The following is a 26,008-nucleotide window of genomic DNA, read 5'->3' as shown; positions in this document are numbered from 1 at the left end:
TTATTGTCCTATATTAACCTGATGTAAACCATATATATGAATATATTTTAGTTTATTCCGTTTTATATAAGAAATGCCTTGTGTGTCGATTTAAATATGTATTATACAGATGAAATACACATGTAATCCACGTTGGGTCTGTGTATTTTATTTTATTCATTTTCAGTAACCTTTTTTCTTGATAAAAATGTCGGTACTCTTTCTTTGACTTAGCATCCTATAGTTTAAGATCTCGCAACGTGGCGACTATTAACCCTGTCTCTGAGAGTTTTCATGTACTGACTGATTCAGATTGTGTCTGGCTGGAATTTGCTGAAGAGGGTTTTTTCTTTACTTTTCAGACATCATTTTCATTTGCTAAACTGCTTACAAATCATGAAGCATTCGGAAGACTGGAGACCTTACGGCTGCGGAGCCTTTTCAAAAAAATGTGTTCTTCATTAATGTCGGGACAGTTGTGCAGTTACATTTTCACTTATGGAGGCACCAATTGTAGCTCCTTTGTGTTCTGATTTTCATTTAAAGCAGGACTAAAACACCTTCTGTTAAATAATTTAAATACTGTTATTTTCACAGCAAGTTGGGGTCAATTCCTCTTCAGAGGCTAGTTGAATTTTTCAAGTAATTTTCTTGATTAAGTACTCATTTTTATATATAAAATTCTTAAAAATTCCCAAATTTAGCATTGGTGTCCAAATGACTCTTTTGTGTTGAAAAAGCTCAATTAATAGAAGTCATACACTGTTGAAATTTGGCACAGTAATTTAGGCTAAATTGACTGCAGAGGCCATTTCCCACCCCCCCCCCAGATAAATCAGTTTTCATACATTTAAAGTGTAGCTTCATTTGGAGATGTGACTGTGCAATAAAAGACACCTTTGTACTCCAGCATTCTGCTTCTCACGAGTGTATTCAGTCCATATCGGCTGATCTTAGTGCATCAAAAAATAAGAGCCGGATCCTCCACTACTGTTAATGGACTCTAATGGAGCTAGGCCAATTAACTTCTGTGGGAGTGGAGGGAATCTGACCCTACGTTTTTACTGCTTTAAGGCCTGAAATCAGTGGGACTCTTTCCATCGAATGAGTTTTTGTTGTGCCCTTTTACTCCTGTTCGCTGTGCAGAACCAACGCAGCTCCAGGACAATGAGCTGTGAGTTCAGTTCCATCTTGCTCACAGTCATCGGGTCTGTTCACTCACAGACCGTCTGCATCAGGGATTTGACCTGGTTACAGCCATGGGTGTAGGCAGGTAAAGCTGCTGTAAATTGCAATTTGTATTGATGCAGCATATCCCGTTTTCAAGTAGAGGAGAGCTGCATGAGTACAAATCATGGGTTGAGGTGTCTACTCTGCCTACACTAGAAGTTTGCGCTTGGCACACCTATGCAAGTGGCTAGACTCCCCAATGCAGACATAGCCTGAGTTCCAATCAGTTACACATGTGCAAGAACATTGAACAGGCTCATGTACGTTTCCCGGAGGGTTGCATTTGGGGAGCAGAATGTTGATTTCTGGTGATGATGTGTGAAATGGAAAGAGCCCAGCTCAACTCTCACAGCCTGAAAGTCTGCAGGGGCGGGCAGTTCCGAAAGCAAGTCTTTTTTTCTTTTTGCTTACTGAGCACATTTCATAGAGAACGTATGATGCCTTTTACTGTCACATTCCAGAGCAGAATCACACTTTAAGAAGTACATAGTTTCAAAAAGCGTCCAGCAAATTGCTGGAATGTATCCAACAAATATATCATTATAAAATGAGATCACTGTGTAGTTAGCAAACACCTAGTATTAACAACAAGAAAAGGTATTGAGCTTGAGAGTTTGAATGGATTAGACAGATTTTCAAAAGAGTTTGGAATCAGATTTTCAAGTGCTTAGCACCCACAACTGGGGCCGGATTTCCAAAAGACCTCAGCACCCAAAAGGCTGAGTTGTTTTGAAAATCTGGCTCTCAGTTAGGTACCTAAATGAGTGCTGAGCTCATATGAAAATCTAGTCCATTGTCCGTTATGCGCATATTTCTGAGGAAGACAGCGATAGCTCTATGTAAATGGTTGTATGAGTTTTCTTTCTTTTTCTTTTACTTTTTTTTAGTAAGGGTAAGTTCCCTGGACTAAGTATGTTCCATTCTGAAGCTAAGTTCCATTCTGCTCCAAGTAAACTCTAGATTCAAAGGGCCAGATTCTGACGTTAGCTACTCCTGCACAAATCTCGAGTAATTCTACTGACTTGAGTGGTTTCTCTAAATTTATACCATATACTGGAGAGTGGAATCTGGTCCCAAACAGCTTGTTTGAAATAATTACAGAGCGTGTCTGTAATGGGGAGCATGTGTCATTTTTGGAAGAAGCAATATTTCGTGGAATAATTTCCAAGCTGTTTGGTTACAGAACCCATTCAAATCACTGTTCTGTGTTCTGAATGTGACACACAGGCACTGTAAGCAACTTGCTTAACCTCTTAAGGAACCTTGTGGCAGTACTGAATCCAGCTGCTGAAATGAAAGGGAATTTGGGTCGGAGAAAAGGAGATAGAGAAAACACCATCCTTCATCTGGAAATCTGCATGCTGAAATGATTAGACAGAATGGGGAGCATTGACTCAGAATATATTTGCTTTTCAGGGCTTATATGCAGTCATTCCCATGTGTTATATGGAATAGGGGGAGGCCTCTAAGTCTTAAGGATCAACTTTGTTTATCTCCTTGACTTAAAATGGAAATGTCTTAGAGTCCCCCTTGAGGGTCGACATTTGTTTAAAAAAAAGAGTCCTTGCCCCAGAGAGCTTGGCAATCTAGTCTCTTATCACACCAGAGGTGAACAGGGTTCCAAAAAGACTGAAGGGGAGGGAGGCAGGTTACTAGCCCTGTGACTTGAACTCAGATCCCACACTAGTGCCAGGCCAGCAAATCTTTGCTGCCATTAATGAATTTTCTAGGTATTTAAGGATATTAATTAACGTTATTATTTGCAAAGAAGTACATGGTTTTTTGAAACAGGATTGAACAGCATGGTGGCACAAAGTCAGTTGTTTTGTAAATTCATTAATTAAATAGAGGGATTAAACATCCTTGATGCCCTAATGAACTGTAATTAGTGGAGACAAAGCTAGTCTTTGAGCAGCTGTAGTTTCCTTCCTTATACACAAGCAAAGGATGATTCAGATACTACCATCATGAGCACGATATAGCTTGAGTAGATGGGAAGAGAAGCTAATGGAGAAGACTAGAAGTCAGGATATCTGGGTTCTTTCTGGCCTCCATACACTGTCCAAGTGACTCAGGGCCTGATCTTGCCAAGTGCTGCATGCCCCTCACAAGCTGCTGAGCAGCTATAGGAGCCGAAGGAACTCACCTTTCAGGATATGGCCCTTCACCTCTCTGTGCCTCTGTTTCTGCATCTGTAAAATGGGTATAATACTACTGCCCTGCCTCACAGGGCGTTGTGGGACTTACTGAATGCTTTAAAGTGCTTTGAGAACCTGCAATGGAGGGCTACAGATACACTCAGGATGATTATGAACTTTGTTATTTAAAAGCCAGCAGGTTTCTGTAGGCTGGCAGGAGCCCAGGAGCCGAGTGGAGAAGTGAGACAATTGGTCACAATGCGGTGTCCCTATGACCCCGAGCACAATGCAGTGGAGAAGCTGTGGTGGAGACATGAAGTAATACAGTGTCTCAACCTCATGGGCTGTCAGGGGAATACCAGCAATGAGCACCAGGGCTGAACAGCCATTCGAGAAAGCAGGGAAAATAGAACATTTCCTGTAATGATGATGGGACACCTAGAGAATGCCACAGAGTTGTATGGGCGTAGGGGCAGTGTCATGATATTAAATGTCTTAAACCATGATTTGAGGACTTCAATAGCTCAGACATAGGTGAGAGGTTTATCGCAGGAGTGGGTGGGTGAGATTCTGTGGCCTGCGTTGTGCAGGAGGTCAGACTAGATGATCATAATGATCCCTTCTGACCTTAATATCTATGCATCTGTGAGTCATGATAACTATCTCCAGTGGTAAGATTGTTCAGCTGACAGCTAAATAATGGCTATACCTTCAATCCAGTCTACAACAGGACAAAGAGCTGATCAGCCTGTCTGTTTAGGGTCTCATACCAGTCTCATCACCATAGTCTCTTCATTGCTATTTCTGCCCATCAGGAGGAAGCATTTTAGGAGAAATTTGCAACCTGTGGGGCCTGATTCTCTGTTGCCCTGCACCTTGGGCCTGATTCTTGTTGCATTAAGGACCCTTAACAAGGTTCTGCCAGTGTAAAAGGGCTTTAAAGAGCTCAGTTCTCTCCCTGGTGGCATTATTCACAGCGTATGTCTCTCCTGAGATCACGAAGTATGATTGCAGCTTGCCCAAGCTAGCTTTAATCCTGCTAGCTTCTCTCTCTCTCTCTCTCACCAACAGAAGTTGGTGCAATAAAAGATATTACCTCGCCCACCTTGTCCCTAGGTAATTACTCAGTGGCTAGCCTGCGCTGAAGCCCATGACTGTAGTACAAATACGCCCACGAATGCTTTATCTGGCATGTGGTGCCATTGAGAGCAAGGCTGGGTGTTTGCTCCCAGAGGTGGATGCTACTGAGCTGGACAGGCTTACCCCCACGCTGGTAGGAGTCGGTGTGTATGGAAAGCTCACCCTGCTGCGGCTCACATGGTCCCAGACTCGGGGCTAAAGAAAGGACTCCAGCCTCCAGAACTGTCGGTCTGCCATCTCCAACACCAAACGCAGTGGTTCAAACAGTCTTTAATAGACAATAACCCTGGCACTGACCAGACATTTGTGTTCTTGGAAAATCAGCTGATACAACCAATGCCTCCGCTCTGAAAGTGCTCCAGAAAAAGACTGCAAAGGACCAGAGGGGATCGAACAGGTCTCCTCCTGCTTGAATGTTTGCTTCCCCGATGTACCAAATTAGGGCAGTTTATCACTCCCTGCCTGGCTCGCTTCCTGCCTGTTCAATCAGATAGGCTGAGTGAGCCCTACCACGGCTTCTCCGGGGTGGTTGACCTACAGAGTAATCTTAGCTGAGTGCGTTGGAGCCCAGGCACACTGAGGTGTGTGGGCCTTGTTTTTACCTCTTTTCCTCTCTCAGGGAGATGCTCCTGAGTCATCCCAGCTTGTCTAGTGGTGCAACATCCAACCCCGACAGCAGGTACGAAGCTGCTTCAGACCCCGCCAGTATTCTGGGACACGAGTCAGTGGTTTTAGAACTGTAAGCAGAGTCTGATTGGGATCCCCTCCCCTTCATGAGCTCCCAAATGCATCCCTGTTGTTTTGTATTTGAAAGGCCTAGCCAGGACATAGGATCGGATTGACTCCATGACCTTGCTCCTTGCGTTCACATGAGCGCAAAGCAGGTGCCAGACACCACAGGCACCAACGCCGGGGGTGCTCCAGGGCTGGAGCACCCACAGGGGAAAATGGTGGGTGCTGAGCACTCCTCAGCAGCCCCCCTATCAGCATCTCCCCCTTCCCCCAGCACCTCCTGCCCACCAGTGGGCCCTGCCAATCAACGCCTCCCCCTCCCTCCCACCTGCTGCAATCAGCTATTTTGCGGTGTGCAGGAGGTTGGGGCGGGAGGGGGAAGGAACGAGGACGCGGCGTGCTCTGGGGAGGGGGGGAACGGGCGGGAAGAGGGGGGGCGGGTGGGGGTGTGGCCTTGGGGGAAGGGGTGGAGTGGGGGTGGGGCTGGGGGCAGAGCTGGGGGGTCGAGCACAGTGGAAAGTTAGTGCCTGCGGCAGGCACTGCCGTTCTGATCTCGTAGCAAGTAGCACCTGCTCTGTGCAGGCATAAGTGACCACACAAGGAGCCCGGCGGGGGGAGAATCAGACCCAGAGTGTCTTATGTTTTAATAATAATCTGTGTTTATACAGGGCCTTTCACTCTGAAGGATCTCCCAGCACTTGTAGGGCACGAGCAAAATTCCCTGTTGCTGACACAACTCCACTGATGTTAATGGGGTTGCACCAGTGTAGCTGAGAGCAGAGCATGGTCCTGTATTCTCAGAACTAACTTCCCCCATGCCCAAGTGCAGCCAGGTCCGGTGTGAAACACTGCAGCTGTTTAACAGCACACAGCAACACTACCGCCACTTAGTACATGGAGGGAGGAGGAATACTGTATTCAGTGGAAACTGCCAGGGAAATTTAGCTTGGCAAACTGTTCCCAAACTGGAATTTGGCTCATGGATTATTGTGAGTGAATTTGAAGGCTGAAGGAAAGCCCTACGTGTTGGACAAGTTGGTGAATGTTTTTCACCAGAGGTATAGCAAATTTTCACAGGCGTTCTGGGCCGCTCCCGTAGCCGTAGGGCCTCAGTGGTGTCAATGGGAGATTTGCTTGAATAAGGACTAAGGAAAGATGGCGTGTTAGGACCTCAAAATATGGCCTGTTATGTTTTGGATACAAACAATTTAAAAGTCCCCATCTCCAAAAACACCTAAGCATGTACATTTTTTGTAAATATGAACTAATGTAATTTATGGACATGTTCTTTCTCTCTCTGTCACACACCTGCCCACACAACATTCCACCTCCCACTCTGTGGAGCCCCGCTATGCAGAACTGCTGGGAAGAGGTCATCACTGTGGAAATTAACCCCCTTTCTTTGCATCTTCTCAGCCCTGTTATATTTGCCATGGCCATTTCCATATCCACAGCAGTTCTGGTTCTGATCCTGTGTTCTGGTACAGCTGTGGAAGAAGAAAAGGGATGAAGGTAAGTTACTTGCTGTGCCTGTCATGGTGGGTTTCAAAATGACCAGCCACAGAGATCTGTCCTTTGGCTATCCAGTAGGTTTACTTTGCAGTCTTTCTACCCTACACCCCTCCAAGTTGGTGTCAAGACCTAATTGCATGCGCAGAACTTCCACAATTCAACAAGCTAAGAGGTGTTTGAACACACAGATGAGCACTTGGGAGATACAGGGAGTTTGCTCATCCAAACCAGTGCACACACAAGGTTTGGCTGGCACAACTGAGGGACCCTTTGGAAATTTGTCCCAGTGACTAATCCAGCTTCCATCTTGTGATTCACTTCTCCAGACTGGGTTTATGTTTCACTGGGGTCTGTTTACATGAGCTAAGGGTCATGGACTTTGGATAGGCCAAGACAGGGTCCTTTATTTTATTTTCTTTGATTCCGAATAGCGACCCTAGTGGTTACAGGAGACAGCCCTGCAGTCACTGTGCTTCAAGCACCAAATGTCCCGTCCCACATCCTTTTCCCTCACTGAAGGAGTGACCTGTGTAGAACCTCAAAGAAGGACTCAATAAAGAGTCCTTTACAGTCCATTGACATTTACCATTCCAACAGCATCAAGCTGTCCCTCTTTGTCCAGGTTTCAGAGTAACAGCCGTGTTAGTCTGTATTCGCAAAAAGAAAAGGAGGACTTGTGGCACCTTAGAGACTAACCAATTTATTAGAGCATAAGCTTTCGTGAGCTACAGCGTCTTGGTACTGTCCCAAAGCTGCCTAGAAATCAATCAGACGCATCACAGATTCACACAATGTAACACTGCCTCCTGTTCCAATAGGGCACTTGCTCCCACTTGGGCAGATCCTCTAATGGTGTAAACAGGTGCAGTTCCACTCAAGTATCCAATTATAACTCCACAATTACGGTAAGGGGTAAATAGCTGGCTATAGAAAAATAATTAAAGTGTTTCTCCAACACCCCCCCCACCCACACACACACACACTTCATTTTTATTCTTAATTATCAAGGCACAAAGGAATAACTCACATGGAATATATTCAGACATGAGAAAATATGCCCTGCTGCACTCAGGATAGAGGATGATTTTGCCACATATATGAATCATCCCAACACCCAAGAACATCACCCGTTGTGTGCAGCCCTCACCTGACAAAGAGGAACAGCACCCACCTAGCAGGGAATGATGATCTTGGAGTAAAACCACAGGCGTGGGAGTTGAGAGATCCCAACTGTACTCGCAGCTCAGTCACGGACACACTGTATGACCGTGGGCGAGACATTTCACCCCCTCTGTGCCTCAGTTCCTCTACCTCACAGAGGAGCCAAGCTCTACAATGTTTGTGAAGTGTTTTAAGATCCTCACACTGGTGATGGCAAAGTATCATTAGTAGTGATTGTGTTTAGATGACATGCAATAAATACCAGGAACAGAGATCTCTGAAAACTATGATACTCAGCTATCCTAGTGATGAAGGCTCAATCGGAATTTACATAGACTACAATGGCATGATCACCATTAACCTGTAGCAGGTTCAGACTGATCCTTTGTGGTGCCTGACTTTGCTGTTGTGTAAATAATTATTTCCAGCTGCTTCTCTGGGTTGGCTGTGGGCCAAGACTCAGCTAGTGTAAATCAGCATCACACCATTTAAAGCAATAGAGTTCTGCTGATGAACTCCAGCTGGAGATTTGACCCTATATCTACAGATCCTTAGCAATCCAAGCTTTGCCATGGCACATGTCAAGATGCCAGCTGCAAGGGAGAGCCTAGAAGGAATCACAGCCACACTGACAGGGACTGTAATTTACCTTATGTTTCTTCTTGTATTGAAAATTAGGAAAAATAGGAATATCTGTATTTGGATAGTTATTTTTCCTTTCACCAGTTGAATCTATTGTACATTTTTAAATGCTCTGATGCAACTTCTTGGAATAAAAGTGTATTTGTGTTGTCTCTCAGGTGTGCTAATGTGCAGAGTCTGGTACAATTTTCTGTTGTTGTGAACACTTTGTCATTGTGAGACTGAGTGGGACAGATCCTTAGCTGGCGTGAATTGACATGATTCTGTTAACTTCAAGGGAGCTGCATTGATTGATTGATACTGGCTGAGGAGAATTTGCTGGGGAGAGGTGCCAGATTAACAGCAGCCCTAGAGAAAGAAATCCTCTCCCTCTCCACAGAACACATGCAGCGTGGGCAACCTTCCCCATATTGCCCTGCCAAGATGCCTCAATCCTGCCTTGCAGACACCTTCTCTAGGACCTAGCCAGTTTTTGGCCTCCCTGCTGAGACTGCCAATAAAGGTGCCAGCTATGGTGGCGAATATTTAATGTATCCACTCAGCTGGACTGAGGCCTCTAACTCTCCTCCCAATGGCTCCTCAACAGGCCGGGGGGAAGGGGAAATCTATACCCAACTCTGCCACTGACAGTGGATGAATCACTTCCCCACTCTGTGCCTGTTTCCCCTCACACCTTTCATCTGTTTTGTCTATGCACATGGTAAGCTTTTTCAGGCTGCAGCGCATAACAGGGCTCCAATTTTGATTGAGGCTCCTGGGGGCTACTGGAAGACAGCTAATAATAAATAAAAGGCTGATTTGCACTAGCTGAACATCTCTGTGTGTAGAAATACAGCTGGCGGATTTCCGCCCATAAAACGGTCATTCATTTCCCAGAGCAAGAAAGATGGACACACAGCATAGGCTTGAAATCAACAAGAGATGTCGGTCCATTGCATTTAACTGTACAGCTACCCCTCCACCAACCCCAAACCAAACTGCCTCGAGCTCTTCTCTGTGAGCTTCAGAAGATGGCAGTGAGACAAGGAGAAGCAGGGGGTGCAGGGTCCCACAAGGGCTGTTTATTCTATTAGGCAACATGTATAAAGCCAGCAGCCCTGTGGAGATGTCTGATCAGCAGCCACTTCCTGTTACCGTTACACACTGTTACAGTATTTTTTTTAATCAGTGGTCTGATCTTCAGCTGCATGAATTCCCCTCTCACACCTCCAGGGGAAAGGGATTGCTTCACAGGGCCAATAGACTAAAGCACAAACCAGTGCAATTTATGTAAGTGGATTTGAAGCTGACACCCTTGGATTCTGCCACCTGGTTATCGACAGGACAAGCAGAGTGATAGGCAACGGAGAGCTGGTCTTCTAATCTGGGGAGTTCAGGGCTCATCAATCCTTGGCCTTTTTAGCCAGCCAATCTGCCATTTACTGCAGTGGTTTTGTGTTATGATCTGGCTGAGATTCACAAAACTCATTTCATATGGGTCATTAAACAGTCAGCAACTAGCAATAGCTCTAGAGCTGGTTGAAAAGTTTAAACTGAATTTTTTCTTAGGAAAATGTGGCTTTGATCAAAATTCTCGGTGGGAAAGTATCAATTATTGATTCTATTTTTTCATTTTCTGTCCAGAAAAATCTGAATGAAAATGTTCATTTTGAATTGATATCAAGTCCAAATGTCGACTCAAAATGTTTTTGTTTTGCATCGACTGTGCAAGACAAAAAAAATTAGCTTTGAATGTCACAAGGGTTTTGTTCATTCAAAAATATCAAAACATTTCTGAAATGAATTTGTTTGAATTTTTCGTTTTGTGAAATGTTTGAAATGTGGATTTTTTTCCCTATCCTCATTCAGGATGAAAATCAATGCTGGACTATCAGAAATTCCTGTAGGATGGAAAACCTGTTTTCCTACCAGTTCTACTACCAACCCAGGGCTGGATTTGAACCCCTTATCTGCCCAATCGAGATATCTGACTAGGTCATTGCACCATGCTCGTCAGACAGGAGGGATGTTTTACAGAGATAGGGTGGTCTTGTGGTTAAGGTACCAGACTGGGATTTAAGAGATTTGGAGCCCATCCATGGCTCTGCCACTGACTCCCGGTGAGACATTGGACAAATCATTTAATTTCTCCTTGGGCTCAGTTCCCCATCTGCAAAATAATCCTTCCTTTCTCCGCCTCTTTGTCTGTCTTGTCTCTTTATACTGTTAAGTTTTTCAGAGCAGGGACTGTTCCTTAGTATGTGTATGTACGGCACCTAACACAATGGGGCCCTGATCTTAGCTGGGGCGTTTAGGGGATACTGGAATATGAGTAGTAATAATTAATGCTCTTCATTATAGCCTCTGACCTGGCAATGGAGTATGGGACTTTCCATTGCTAATGTTCTGCCAGCCCCTAATTTTGGTTTGAATTCAGCATCTATAAATACTATAGATAAATGCATAGTGAGGTTTATTTAATCCTATGCAGCCTTTCAATTAAGCAGATTCACTGCCACTGACCCTTCCCCCTCTCCTGCCTTCCATTCTACAGAGGCAAACCTGTTCTTTTACGCTGCTTCTGAAATTCCTCTCACGCACCCTGTGCTCTCCGCCCCTTTTCTCTTCCCTGACATCTCCCATCTTGTCTGCCACCCCCTCCAAACCACCTGTCCCAGAAGGATGGGGACCTGTGCAGTATTGAAATGAAGGTGACTCAGCCCACATGAGTGGGCAGCCTCCGGCTGAACAGACACTGGGTCATTTGACAATTGTGACAAAGCCAGCAGGACCAGGCAAATGCGGGGAAACCAGATTGGGGGAAGCCAGACAAACTGAGCCAGTAGAAGGGATGGTCTCAACTCTAAATTAGAGCAAATAAATAAATAAAATACATACTGAAGGGCATGTTTCATCCCCATGTAACTCAGAGCCCCCTCACACAGCTAGGTCCAGTGTTTAAAGGGAATCTGCATAGGAGAAGGAACATAACTGAGTTTGTGCCTTTTTGTTCCTTCTTCGTAATGGGTTAGGAAAAGTCCTGAGAATTTTTTAATTTTAATAATGTATCTTTTACTCTAGAAATGCCAAGAAGGTCCAGTCTTGTGTTTCCTGATTTCTATTAGCACTTTCCTTGGAGGCAGAGCCGCCCGGGGGGGAGGGGAGGGGGGAAATGGGGCAATTTGCCTCAGACCCCGGTGCAATATACTATACTATAGTATTGCAACTTTTTTTATGGAAGGGGCCACCGAAATTGCTCTGCCCGAGGCCCCCTGAATCCTCTGAGCCGCACTGCTTGGAGGACCCCAGGAATGAGAATCCCTAGACACAGGGCCAGCACTAGGTATGTGTACCGCTTCCGCCTTTCACAGCCCCAGGGGCTCCACCATCTTAACGCATGTTAATTATAATTAATAATACATAGCTCCTATGTAGCCCTCTTCATCAGTAGATCTCAAAGCGGTTTACAAAGGGAGGTGAGACTCTTTATCGCCATTAAAGTCTACACTGCCCTTTCTAGACTAGGCTTTTAGACTGCATTGGTTAGCACCTCTTAGTTAGCTACTATGTTCTTAACAGCATCCCTTGAAATCCCAGTCTAGACAAAGCTCAGATGGGAGGTACATGGTGCATGGCCCTCTCAGCTCTGATTGGAAGGTGCAGGAATGGTGAACCTTTAACAAAAGAGCTTTTCTTCCTATGGTTTATTCAAGCCTTTGAATTAATTAGATATTAACAACAATCCAAGAAGCTTTAAACAGTCTGAATAATGATTCCTCCTCCACTCAGTTAATTAAGGTCACTTGCTTGGTGTGTGTGGCCTTGTCTAGACCAGAATAAAAGGGGTGTTGTTGGAACAGGTTGATTCACAAGTTCTAAATGATGTGCTTTAAAAGTCTAGTGTGGATAAGGCACGTTGCCTTTAATGTGCAATACACTGGAGAAAGAGAGCCTGTGCTTCAACTCAGCCAGGTTAGCACACTGTGAAGCCTACACTGTCTTGTCTATGCCGGACCTCTAAACTGTGTTAGAATGGGTTAACATCACCCCCTTCAAATCCTAATCTAGACGAGGCTTGGACATCCTCCTAGCTCAGGAGTGCTGAAGGAAAATGAACATAATCAAGGCCTGAATCTCTAATGTAAAACACAAGCAGGTTTGCTTGCACCACTCCGTTGGCTTCAAGCCTCTAGAGCAGCTGGCAAGATTTGGCTCTAGCTGTACATATAAGTTCCAGTTCAGCAAAGCACTGAAATGCATGCTTCACTCTAAGCATATGCTTAAGCACTCTGCTGAATTGAGGCCATAATGCCTGATCCGAAGCTTATTGACATCAATCTAGTCTTTCCTGTGATTCCAGTGGGCTTTGGATCAGGCACATATCCCTTGATTGCTACATTCAGTAGACATTAGTAGTACAAGTTCCTCGCAAATCCTTGATTTCAATTGGGCATCTTCCTTGAGCCAGAGCTCCTAACAGGAATAAAGGCTTCACAAAATTTGCAGTGTTAATATGCTGGGAAGAGGGCGGAGGGCGGGCGGGGGGGGGAGGGACAACAACAGAAAGAACATAATGAGCAAAGCAAGCGCAGCTGCAGTCAATATCTCATTAGGTTTTATCTTTAAAATATATATTTAAATACATTTTTAAAATAATCTCTTCTATCTAACTATAACCATGTAAGCAAAGAAGACGCCTGCTAGTGAATTTTGGATTTGTGTCTTTCTTTGTAATTTCCTTTACACCGACTCACTTTTCAGATTGCTATCTGCTTCAGCATCATCTCCTGTACCGCAATAGGAAATGAACCATTTAAGAATGACAGCCATCTAAGAAGGATACTTCAGGGGATGCATCAGTTCAATAGGGGAGGTGAAAAAAAGCAAGAAATGGACTTCTAGTCTGGTAGTTGCCTAACTCTTTGGGTAAGTAGAATTATATCCAAGATGGATTCAGAGGGACGTTGAATGGGATTCTCGAGAAATGTTTGGTTGAGCAACTCTTGGAAATTCTGTTCTGGGATCAAAATAGAAAATCATTTTCTGATCCGCAGTGCAGACGGAGCCTCTCGTTTCTAAGTCTCCTGTCCTCATAGTCTCTAAAACCTATCTCTGTATAGGAGACATTTGTTGTTAGTAATTATACAAAAGCATTTATTTCATTTTAGTTATTCGATCATTTTAAAGCATTTATCTAAAACTGAACATGCCCTTACAAAATTGAAAACACACAATGCAAATTAAATCTGGCTTGTCAACCTTAGTTATAAAGTTGAATTCTCTCAGATGTTATGGCCAAAAGTTTCAAGCTGAGGGCCCCAGTGCAGCAGAGCAGATGTTTAACTTCATCTGTGTGCTTAAGTCCCACTAACTTGAATGGGATGTAAGCACTAACTTCATGTTAAGCACATGTTTAAGTCTGGGATGTTCAAAGGAGTATAAGGGAATTGGGTGCCCAATTCCCATTAATTTGTAATGGGATTTGGGCACCTAATTAGCTTCGGCTGGGATTTTCAAAAGTGCCTAAGGGCTTTGTTGAATCAGGACCTCGAGTGCCAGATCCTCAAAGTATTTTGGTATTTAGGTATTTAGGTGCCCAGCCCGCACTGAAATCAATGAGAGTTCAGTGCCTAAATACCTTTGAGGGTCTGCGTCTTAGTACATAACGTTAGGCTGTTAAGTCCACGTTTCGGCTTTAAATAAAAGAGGTGTGATTTTTTTTCCCCAGAGGTACCAAGTACCCAGGAATCCCATTGGGAGCTGATGGAACTCAGCACATTGAAAATCCAACCTCCTTTATTTAGATGCCTGAAGATTGGTTCAGGAGCCTAACTTTAAACATTTATGGTCTGTAGCTTTTATTTGTTACTTAATCTTTTTTTAAATTGTATTTATCAAATGCTTTTTTGGGCATTTAAAAAAAAGGATAAAATTATGAAAAACAAATTTTAGGTTTATTATTATTTATTTATAATTGTGGTGAGTTAGTGGATTGCAGTAGTGCTCAGAAGTTCCAGTCAAGGATGAGGGCCCCATTGAGAAGGGCATTGGACACACATGCACACGTGCACCCCTCCCCCCCACAGAGTCATGTCTCTACCCCACATAGTAATGACTATTTTAACTCTGAAAGCATGGCCAGTGAGGTTTAGGCAGAGTGTAATAATTACGGTTCCCAGTTGTAGGTTAAAGTCCATAAAACTCCACCCAAGCAAACCTTGTAGAACAGGCCTTTGTAGCATATACACTGGAAAGACCCCACAAAATGTTCCTGTTTTTCAGTGTTGGGAATGGTTATCAGAGGTGGCTGAGACACCCTAATGATTTCTCGCACCCTCTGGGAGCTCATGCCCAAGATCACAGAACTCTGGAGGGTGTTGTCGTCTTTTGGTAAAACTCATGGAAAACAGTCAGTTATATCGTGGCCCAAAGGCCCCAGTTCGGAGAAGCATCCCTCTTCAGGGAGCACTGATTGGAGGCAAAGTGTTTTCCTGATCTGGGGCCTCCCAGCCTGGGTGGACAGATTTAGGTTAGTGGGGCTCAGGCTAGCATGCTAAAAATAACTGTATAAACAGTGCTTTGAAGTTGTGGCTCAAGCTCTAAAGCCTGGGGTGGGGTGGGTTGGGCGTCAGAGCCCAAGCTCCAACCTGAGCGGCATCTTCAAAGTACTGTCTACATAGCTATTTTTAGAACGCTGGCATGAAACCCCCCCTAGCTCGGAGCTGTTCACCCAAGCTGGGAGGCTCGCTGTTGGAGATGGTACAGACATACCCAAAGAATGCCTCAGTGGCGCACAGCATTGGATCAATGCAGGAGCATTCTATGGAAGTCCCAACCCCCGGCAAAGAAAGCCAAATACGCCATTTTTTTAAAAAAACAAAATTTGCATAATACTCTGCAAATTCTCTCATGCCTCATCCGGAGAGAAGCTCACTTGGTTTGTTATCACATCATGCAGCTGAAAATTAGCAACTGAATATTTGCTCTCTCTCATTAGCAATGGCTAATTATGGGCCTTAGTCACATAACTGACCCACCAAAGTCAGTGGGGCTGCTTATGTGAGTACAGACTACGCATGTGAGTAGAGGATGCTGAATGGAGCTCTGGGTTTGCAAGTAACAGTCTGAATGTTTGAGGCTACAGTAGCCTTACCTTGAGATCTTTGGATGCAAAGCAGTATATAAGAGTTAGGTATTATTTTTCGTTACTGAATAACTTTGAGCCCGACTTGCACCATTTGGACCAAGCACTGATAGATGCTGAATCCCGATAGCGCAATTTTATTCCCACTAACTACAGTAGAAATTGTCACTGCTCTGCACCTTTCAGGACCCATAGAGAAACGTACTCTTCAGAATGACACTGATGTTCTTTGCCATCAGAAGTACCGCTGAAGTGAGAAGAGTCTGTCATGCGACAGGGCCACAGTTTGCAGTCAGCCGAGCTTTGCATTGACAATGTGTCATCTAGCCAAACGTTAAAATTGGATAAGAAGTAGGTTTCTCATTGGTGTCAAGTCCTTTTCAGGAACCTCTCTTTATATACTATGTAGAGAATCCCTTATAGAAACCTGCTCTTGTGTCAGCTGTCCTGGGGAGAATGTGAGATAGTGGCTGTCTAATGGAGGTAGACACTGGGGGACAGGGGAATTACATTAGTATTTACAGTTCTGTATTATCTGTGACTATGATGAGTTTTTATTAAGCACCTGTCACTGCAGGCCTGTCTGATAAAGTAACACTTTGTTTTTCCCTCTAAAACATTTTTATTATGGTGATACCTAAAAAATAAATTGGGGTAAGGCAAAGCATATGGGAAATAACTACATGTACAAACAACAGGAGGGGCCATTACAATGCAAAACAGGCACAATGCATATCTGGATTCTTATCATGCCTACAACTAGATTCCCCTCCCAGGTCTTGCTCCAACTCCCACTGAAGTCAATGGAAAACCTCCCCTACAAGCCAAAGGGAGTTGTATTCTCCCCTTGGATATCCCATGGCAACCTGGTGAGTTTCAATGAGTTTGTCACATAATGGAGAATGCGTTAGATAGGCCTAGGAACAACGCTTCATAAAAGATAGACCATGAATTAGAAAGAAGAGGAAGGCCCTTTAGTTGTTTATTTTCCTACAACTAATTTTTGCAGCTTTGGAAAAGTCCCACCAGGCTGATTCCCCTGTAGAAACCTAATGGGCCAGATCCTTGGTTGGTGGAAATTGGCATTAAAGTCAATGGAGCTGGCTGGGGTCTGGCCTAACGACAATAAAGTCTCCTCCTAACCCGACTTTTTCCCTCATTTTCAGCCCTCTGTCCATTCCACTGCTATTTTTTTTTTATCCCCTTGCCACTCTGTTTGTGTTAGTGCAGCATCAATTTCTTTTCTTTGTTGCATCACTCTGCTGAGACGATTGCATTTTTTCTCCATCAGTTCTGTCCCCTTATTGCAGCTGACTGTGAAGCATCACCCACTCAAGTCCACATGAGGTTCAGTGGATGGTCAGAAAGACGTATGGGAACTGCTATTTGCCCAGTACAGCCCGGTGCCATAGTTAGCATGAATTGATCCCCTTAGAATATCATAGAATATCAAGGTTGGAAGGGACCTCAAGAGGTCATCTAGTCCAACCCCCTGCTCAAAGCAGGACCAATCCCCAATTTTTGCCCCAGATCCCTAAATGGCCCCCTCAGGGATTGAACTCACAACGCTGGGTTTAGCAGGCCAATGCTCAAACCACTGAGCTATCCCTCCCCCCCTTATTGGTAGCTGATTTATGGGGGCAGGAGGTAGGGCGTCCTGTGAGGTATTACATGGTTTTAACCTCTGTGGCTCAGGGCAGCTCCAGGGGAATGAAAGCCAAGAGGAGTGCAACAGACAGCCCAAGATGCACAGGAGGGAGCTTTGTCTAGTGGTCAGAGCATAGGACTGGGAGTCAGGCATTCTGGGTTCCATTCCTGGCTCAGTTACTGAGCCCTTGTGTCGCTCTGGGCAAATTGCTCAGCCTTCCTGTTCCTGAGTTTCCCCCCCGTTCTGCAATACAGACGTGCACAGTATTATTATTGTTTTATCGGCACCTGAGGGACCCAGCCATGTTCCTCTGTGCGTTCATCTGGCCCCAGAGACACTGGTGCCTCTTTGCTATCAGGTCCCTGGATATCCCTGCCCTGTCTCCTTCTCTCTCCTTAGAAACCCTCAGCAACTCATTCAGCAGTTGTCGTGCCTGTGAAGACTCTCTGCTGGGAGGATGTCTTGTCCTAGGTAAGCTCTGCGGTGCTCCCAACCGCAGTATGGAGCAGTGGCCATTAGTGCTGCTTATTAGAGGGAGAAACCTGCTATGAAAGGGAGTTGATGATCGATTCCCCATGGAGTTGGGTGGTTGATCTTCTCCCCTGTAGCCCGATCTGTAGAATTAGAAATGGGCTCCAGATTTTGAAGACATCAAAATTCAAGGGTTGTTCAGTTCCAAGGGGTTTGGACCCCTCTCTGCTTATTTTTAAAATCTCCATTTGGCTATCCCTGGGGCAACTATGTATTCTTGCTGGACACCCAGGTCTGATAGTCAGTTAGGCCAATATTTTCAAAAGTGACTAGTGGTTTTAGGATGTCTCCATTTTTAGGAGCCCAATTTCTATCCTATTCTATATAGATTCTTATGCCATGCTCATCACTGTCTTATTTGTGTGCTTTTCAACTTGAGATTTCTTAAAGGGGCCTGGTTTTTTTCAGAAAGGGCAGAGCACCCAAAATCAGATTTAGTTTGTCTCGAATTGGACACCCAAAAGCTTGGCAACCTCAAACCACTGGTCACTGTTGAAAATCTTTGCCAAAGTCTTTGGGAAATCACCTTAAAAACGACGTCCTATCTGAAACCATGTCAGCCCACCAGCACTTGAAAGATCTAACATAACCTGATTGTTTTCTCTCCCTTAGCCTATGTGATTATTGGTGGATAAACATTCTCAGCTCAGGTGTGACCTCTATTGTCTATGTTCTTCTCCTAGTAGTGCTTTACATCAAGCTCAGCAGGAAAATAGGTAATTTCATCTCTTATTGGTTTCATTTATAATGTGCCCCTTTCATCCCTGGTGTGAATCCATTTAAGTGAACAGGACGAATTTGGCCCAAGAGCCAACAAAGAGTAACTCTTTGGTTTGCTAAGGGTCACAAACTGCTGAATTGTGACGGCTAGTCCTGGTTCATGAAATGCCAAGCACTCCAAGAGATGGGGGAGGAGAATGAATGGGGGTCCTTTTTAAACAAGTTCCAATGTGATTTGAAAAACAGATGGATCAGTCCCTTAGCAGGTGTAAATCGTAGTGCCATTGAAGTCATGCATTGAAGCCAAAGGAGTTGCTTTGATTTACACTAGCTGAGGTTCTGGCCCGGTGTGTGCGGAATGCAGGATGAGCGGAGGCCACACAAGTCATGTATTTTGGGGGTAAAAAGCAAGGAGTGGCAGGGGTTAAAGAATCAGCATTTGGGTGGTTTTGCTACAGCACCACCACATGACAACAGGACACTGTGCGTATGTCTACATGGCAGTGGGGGAGGTGTGATTTCCAACTTGGTAGACGTCTTGCTTGAGCTCTGCTTGAGCTAGTGCCTAAAACAGCAGCTGTGGCAGCACTGAGTCAGCCTGGACGGCAAGTACCGTCCCGCCCGACTGCCCGGCGGCTAGCTTGAGTCGCCACCAGCGCTGCTGAGGCCGCTCTGCTAGTTTTAGGCCTGTCTACACGGCGAAGTTGTCGACAAAACTTCTGTCTTTCACGGGTACTTAAAAAAAGCACCTCCCCCCCCCGCCCCGTGAAAGACACAAGTTTTGCCGACGCACGGGGCAGTGTGCACGCGGCTTTGCTCCTGCCGACAAAGCTAATGCCGCTCGCGGGGCTGGAAGTATTTTGTCGGCAAAAGTGCTGACGAAGTGCTGAAAAAGAGCGTTTACGCAAGCTGACTTTTAGCAACAAGGCCTTGTCGCTAAAAGCTGCTTGGTGTAGACAAGCCCTTAGGTACTAGCACAAGCAGAGGTACTGAGTGTATGGCTACCCGAGCTGAGAATTCTTCCTCCCAGCTGCTATGTCGAGGTACCCTGTGCCGTCATCACATACATACCAAGTAAGCTGAAATCCTGCCAGCCTTACTCACATGAGTAGACCCACTGAGGTCAACGGGGCAACTTGCATGAGTGAGACAAGCAGAATTTGGCCCGTATTGTCAGATGTCTGACAGGACATGTTACACATGAAATAGTCTATACTAGTCTATATTACAGCTGTTTGAAAAATTGTCCTATCACAGGAAATGTCAACGCTTCAAAATTATTTTCTGCTCCCGGTCAGAATGAGAAGTCAAAAATATTTTTACAAAAATTGTGAAATGAAAAACTCCAAAAAGTTTTGAATCAGAAATGTTGAAATGGAAAATTCTGACACTTTCGATCAAAATGAAACAAGTCAATAGACTGATGTTTTATTGTTTTGTTTCAAAACAATTTTTTTTCTTTTGAATAGACTTTTAAAACAAAAAATTCCACTGCATTTCAAAAAGTTGATTTGAAACATTTTTTGTTTCAATTCTCCCTGTTGGAATGTGGGAAATTTTCATCAAAATCAACATTTGATTTTGATTAAACCACATTTTCCAGTGAGAAACATATTTGTCCAAGCACTGTATATAGTACATGTTCCAATCAGCCCTGTTGCTTAATTCAATCTCGTATTTGTATAGATGGAGGTTCAGAAGCACAGTGAACCTTTCACCACAAGACATCTGAGCCCAAATCTGCTTTAGATCACAGTTTGATAGTTTCAGTAATTTCTCACTCGTTTGTTCACCTCAAAAATAAAATAGCCCACTCTGACTCTTATGTTATATTCTGCTCAGGAGAGGCCCTCACAGGATTGACATGAGATGTTCTAGGACTGGGTTCTAGTGCAGTGGTGGATCCGTGTGTGAAAGTCCCAGGAGTGGAATAATCGCGGCTGCTGGGATGTGGCTTGAGGGGCACTAACAGATCTGGATGTGGGGAGAGCAGGACTGGAATAGCTGGTGTAAATGCATGTGTGTGTGTGTGTGTGTGTGTGGAACTTTCTCGAGCCAATACTCTCATTTTTTCATATTTGTAAGCACTGGGCACTTCTAGGAGGTACCAATTTTGCTTGTCGTTCAGTGCACCATCTCCTATAATGCCCTGTACTGTGTGCTCCCGTGGGAGGCACAGAAATGACAACAAACCACAAATGACCAAGCCCCTTGTGCACCATTATACTATAGCAGGAGGGATTTTTTTATTGTCCCTGCCTAGTGATCAGCTCATGCCCTGAAGTGACAGCCCTTGTCATGTTTTCCCTACAGTAGCAGGAGTAACGAGCAAATCTGACTTTCCATTTCAGACAATCATTCCTGTAGCAATCAGGCGAGCAGCAGCCCTTCTACAAAACCAGAACAACCCAACGCTTCCCAGGCAGCACAGGAGGTTTTGAAAAGGCCGCGCATCCAGGGTAAGATTGCATCTTTGGGGCCAAACAATCAAGTCTCAGCTCAGTGGGTGCAGCCTGCAATCTTCAAATCTGTGCTTGCATCAGCTCCTCAGCTGTTGCAAATTGGCATAGCTTCATTGACTTCAGTGGCCCAATGCCAGTTGAAACTGGATGAATATCTGACCTCGGGTACTTGTTCCTGCAGACAGGTATTTGGAAACATAGGGCCAGATTCACCACTGCGTTTCACCTTAAGTTGACACTTACACCCATGCTAAGGGAGTCTAACATGCTATGGTAGTGTGTTACACACGTTTTGCACTCGTTTTGCAAATGATGAGTGACATAAGGTGTGGGTCCTGCATTCGTATTTCAGTGTTTGAGAAAGGGGGGAGAGCAGTTTATTCGTTACAATAATTTATTCGTTACACAACAGTTTATTCGTTATACAATAACTTCTTCTTTAACTCGCGAAGAAAATACTTCGCTATCAGCCTGATTCATTGCAAGGGATGAGCCTTTCTTTGTATGTTAGCAGTAGAACTGGGCAGCAGCAAACACAACCTAGCTTTAGGACGGGGAATGAAGGACCTGTACAAGTGAGCTATATGCATTAGCAATTCACATCACCTCCTCCCTCCCCATTCCATTTGCCAGATGAGTTCTTCTCCATTCAGTCCTCCAGGCAGGCAGATAAGGGTCTCTGATGCCAGCACTCTTCATATTTTACATTTTCATACTAGAGAATGTGATCATCGGGAGCCAATAATGCAATGAACCTTTGAATTCCCTGATCAATATTGCTGATGTACAGTAATGCCTCTTGTCAGGCAGCAGGGGGGAGTGGAGTTTCACTGCACATATTGGGAGGGGGGCATTAAAAAAATCAGCATGAAAAGCAAAATTTCAAATTTCCAATTTAAAATCAACCATAATGCTGCAGAGTTGGAATATATTAAGGGCCTGGTTCTCATTTCTGTTTAGGGTTTGTCTATGCATGGAGTTATTCAGGGACGTCCTTAAACCATATGACAGGTTTCAGAGTAGCAGCTGTGTTAGTCTGTATTTGCAAAAAGAAAAGGAGGACTTGTGGCACCTTAGAGACTAACAAATTTATTTGAGCATAAGCTTTCGTGAGCTACAGCTCATTTCATCGGATGGCTATGCTCAAATAAATTTGTTAGTCTCTAAGGTGCCACAAGTCCTCCTTTTCTTTAAACCATATGGTTAATTTAAACAGGAACAAGACACCCACACACGGAGTTAATCAGGAATAGCTCCATGTATAGTCAAGCCTGAAGGCCCCTTTATACCACATCTGGCAGCATAAGGATGGGGGACTCTATCGTGGGAAGCAGTGACTGTGAAAATCATTTGGGGGTTGTGGTAGATAGTCAGCAGAACATGAACTCCCATTCAGATGCTGCAGTCAAAAGAGCTAATGTGATCCTGGGATGCATAAACTGAGAAATCTTGAGAGTGAATAGAGAGGTTATTTTATGGCTGTATTTGGTGTGACCACTGCAGGGATACTGTATCCCGTTCTGGTGCCCACAAGTCAAGAAGGATGTTGATAAATTGAAAAGGGTTCAGAGAAGAGCCATGAGAATGATTAAAGGTTTGGAAAATATGCCTTCTAGTGATAGACTCCAAGTGCACAATCTATTTAGCATCACAAAGAGAAGCTTAAGGTGTGGTTTGATCACAGTCTATAAGTATCTCCATGGAGAACAAATATTTTTAATAATGGGCTCTTTCATCCAGCAGAGAAAGACATAACATGATCCAGTAGCTGGAAGCCGAAGCTGGCCAAGTTCAAACTGGAAATGAGATGTAAATGTTTACTGGTCAGAGAGATTAACTCTTGGGACAATTTACCAGGGGTCGTGGTGGATTCTCCATCCCTGACAATTGCTAAATCAGGATTGGATGTTTTTCTAAAATACATGTTTAGGAATTACTTTGAGAAAGTTCAATGGCCTGTGTTATGCAGGCAGTCCCTTCTGGCCTTAGAATCTATGAAGCTATATAAAGAGGCCATATGCTCATTTTAAGGCCCCTTTACAGTGCCAGGGTGGTGTAAAGAGGCATTAATGTAAATGAGAATCACATCCAAACAATTAAAGGGCCCAACCCTGTCGTGCCTCCCCCCTCGCCGGATGTTAATGGGAGCTTTGCCAAGAAATTAAGATAGCAGGATTGGGCCCCATTTTGGACTCGTGACTGGAACCCCCAAGAGACAAGAAAATGGAATTGTGCATTATTGTTTGAGAAATAGTGTCATGTGCATAGATCCACACCATATGAGAGAGAGAGCGAAATCCTCTGTCGACTGCTAACCCACTTTCTCATTCATCTCTTCTCCCTGCCCATTCTCTAGCTTATAGTTATTATAGGTGCAAATGTTTACACTTTTTTTTTAAGGTGACAGTGGCTCTTCCTCAGACAGCTCTGAGAGCTCAGACAGCAGCCCTTCCACTAGGCAGGTAATGGAATTGCACCAGTCTCATTCTTATTTATTTATTCATATTATTTATTCTTTTCATGTAGACATAATGTAGACCCTGAACCAGGTCTAGGCCCCGTTTTATTAGACGCTGCTGTCCAGACACTTGACTAGATTTCCCAAGAGCTCAGCGGCACCCAGTATGATGAGCTCCCCTGAAAACCTCCCCACTTATTTGGTGCACAAATAGGAGCTGAACTCTCATGGAAATCTGGCCTATAGTAAGAGACAATCCCTGCCCCACAGGACTTCAGCCTAACTCCCAGCTTCAGCACCATTCAGCAGACTGCCAAGGGACAGGTGTGGGCATCAGGACTTAAAGAGAAGAGAGACAAAATGGGAGTGAGAATATTGCAGAGGATACAGCTGGCCAGATTAGATGACAAACATGCAATTTTTCCTGGTCCTACTGATTGATGACATCCTCCCCAGGTTTACACTTTAGAACATTGGCTCTCAGATGATGGTGCTTGGGCCATCAGTGATCTGCAGAGTACTTCCCGGTCAAGGGGAGGAAACATGAGAAACAAGCAGGGGAGGACTGAGGTTCAGGGATGGGGAGGGAGCCAGTAAGAGTATACATACTACCTGAATTTTAGGGCTACTCAGATCCAGGACTGTGTGTGTGTGTAAAACACTGAAAAGCAACACGGAGAACGTTTGTGATCTCCATGCCATCTGCGGTATTGCCACGTGTTGCTGCTGATCCAAAATCAAACTGCTGACATGGCAGCAAAATCCCAAGCAAACTCACTTCAGTATCTTACTAAACCAGTGAGTGAAATCACTAAGATTTGAACGGCAGTTGTTCTCTGTGGTATGCAAATGTGAGACAGGTGAGATCTGTGCAGTGAGCTTAGAGATCGTATGACCCCCTAAAGTGTCACTATGGTTGCACCAGAACAGATAATGCCTGTGAAGACTAGACTGAATTCTGGTCTGGTTTCTATTTGTCATACGCTAGTGTCCTCGGTCAGAAGAAGGGGTCAATTACACGTCCCTGGTCTTCCAAGTTACCGGTCGCAGCGCAAGCACTGCAGAGGACTATGAGAACATGAAGATGGGAGAAGACTATGTCAATGTGGATCCCAAAAAAAGGAAGGTGGATTTCTGGACCTGCTCGAGCCCTGTATCTTCCAAACCCGTGGAATATACTGAAGTGAAACTGTGATTTCTTGGGATGCTATTAACTAAGTTTTCCTTAGGAACATCAGAATTGCCACAGCAGGTCAAATCAATGATCCATTCTTAGTCAGTATCCTGTATCCTTCTCTGCACATTTCACATGGGTCACTGACAACCTGTTCATATAGGTATGTTCCTCCTAATCCTCATCAGTTAGTGACTGTCATGTCCTGAAGCATGAAGCTTTATATTCCTTACAACATTTTATTCTGCCTAATGTAACTGTGCATGTTCTTGTTATCCATACAAAGGTCTCTTCCCTTCTGGATCCCACAAAGCTCTTGGCTGTGTTGATACAATGTGGCACTGGTTATTCACAGCTAGTGTAAAAAGAGCATTTCCGTTTCGCAGCGATAATTGTGCCCTTCCATTTCATTGGCTTCCCCTTGTTCTCCCATTAGAGGAGAGAGTAATTAAGAATACCCAATAAATATAATACAGGGCCAAATCCTCAGGTAGTGTAAAACCTAATTCAACTTCAATGGAGCTACACCAACTGGGCTGGCCCTTTGATTTGACTTGTTTTTTATTTGCTTGATATCAATTAATTAAAAAACCCCAAACTTCTAAATGCTTAAATATATTTCCTGGGCCTCCTTTGTCTTTTCCCTTGACCAACGCTGACTTTTCTTTTTTTCCCCTCCTTTCCTCTTTTAATTTTTTTAAAACTCTTCGTAGCGTTCGAGTGACAGGTCCCTGGGCACTTCTGCAGGCAGTCAGGGCAGGGGCTCTCTCTTCTGAAGATGATTTGCCTGCGACGTTCTTTGGCTGAGGACAGTCATGTTCGTCAGGGGTACCCAGGGTTGTGAGGCACCTCTGCACCGCCGGTCCGGGGTGTGAGGGCTTCTTTCCTGTGCCTGCTGTGGAGTAGCTCCCTGCAACGACCAGCTTGCAGTATTACAAGCGCTCCCTTCCAGGCCTCCACAGGCCGCAAAGTCTCTGTACAGGTAGTGATAGGCTCACCCCGGCCCCTGCGTCCTCGGAGCGTCCCTGCAGAGTCCAGCCCCTCCCCACTGAAGGCTCACAGAGTGAGAAGGCTGCTGTTCCAAAAGGAACAGCACACACCAGCTTGTCACACTGGTGATTCTCAGTTAACACCAGAGCCCGAAGGTATTGTGGTGGTGAAAACAAGAATAAGTTGATGATCAAAGAGCAGAGATTCAAATGACCGTGCGTCAGACTGCTGGAAACAAATGGTTATGTATAAAACAAAATCATAACGCACTTCCTGGACACTGAACTTAACGAACAACTATCCTCCTAGTAATATCTCGAATTTCCTCACCCACCTTGTCTTTCTAATATCCTGGGGCCGACATAGCT

General features: G+C 44.6%; 1 protein-coding gene across 1 annotated transcript in view; it reads left to right on the top strand.

Moving 5' to 3' along the window:
• RHEX (regulator of hemoglobinization and erythroid cell expansion) overlaps positions 1–25,254 on the top strand; it is a 30,370-nt gene extending 5,116 nt beyond the window's left edge. Inside the window, exons 2-11 of the mRNA XM_073319911.1 lie at positions 342–5,226; positions 6,636–6,731; positions 10,383–10,633; positions 13,275–13,439; positions 14,242–14,360; positions 17,705–17,776; positions 18,520–18,552; positions 20,908–21,015; positions 23,419–23,480; positions 24,465–25,254. Coding sequence (XP_073176012.1) covers positions 14,318–14,360; positions 17,705–17,776; positions 18,520–18,552; positions 20,908–21,015; positions 23,419–23,480; positions 24,465–24,671 — 525 coding nt within the window. The 5' untranslated portion in view covers positions 342–5,226; positions 6,636–6,731; positions 10,383–10,633; positions 13,275–13,439; positions 14,242–14,317 and the 3' untranslated portion in view covers positions 24,672–25,254. The remainder of the gene's footprint in view (positions 1–341; positions 5,227–6,635; positions 6,732–10,382; positions 10,634–13,274; positions 13,440–14,241; positions 14,361–17,704; positions 17,777–18,519; positions 18,553–20,907; positions 21,016–23,418; positions 23,481–24,464) is intronic.
• Positions 25,255–26,008: the final 754 nt, after the last annotated feature.

Source organism: Lepidochelys kempii, chromosome 21 (assembly GCF_965140265.1).
Source record: "Lepidochelys kempii isolate rLepKem1 chromosome 21, rLepKem1.hap2, whole genome shotgun sequence".
Lineage (NCBI taxonomy): Eukaryota > Metazoa > Chordata > Testudines > Cheloniidae > Lepidochelys > Lepidochelys kempii.
This window is presented reverse-complemented; position numbering and strand designations above follow the sequence as displayed.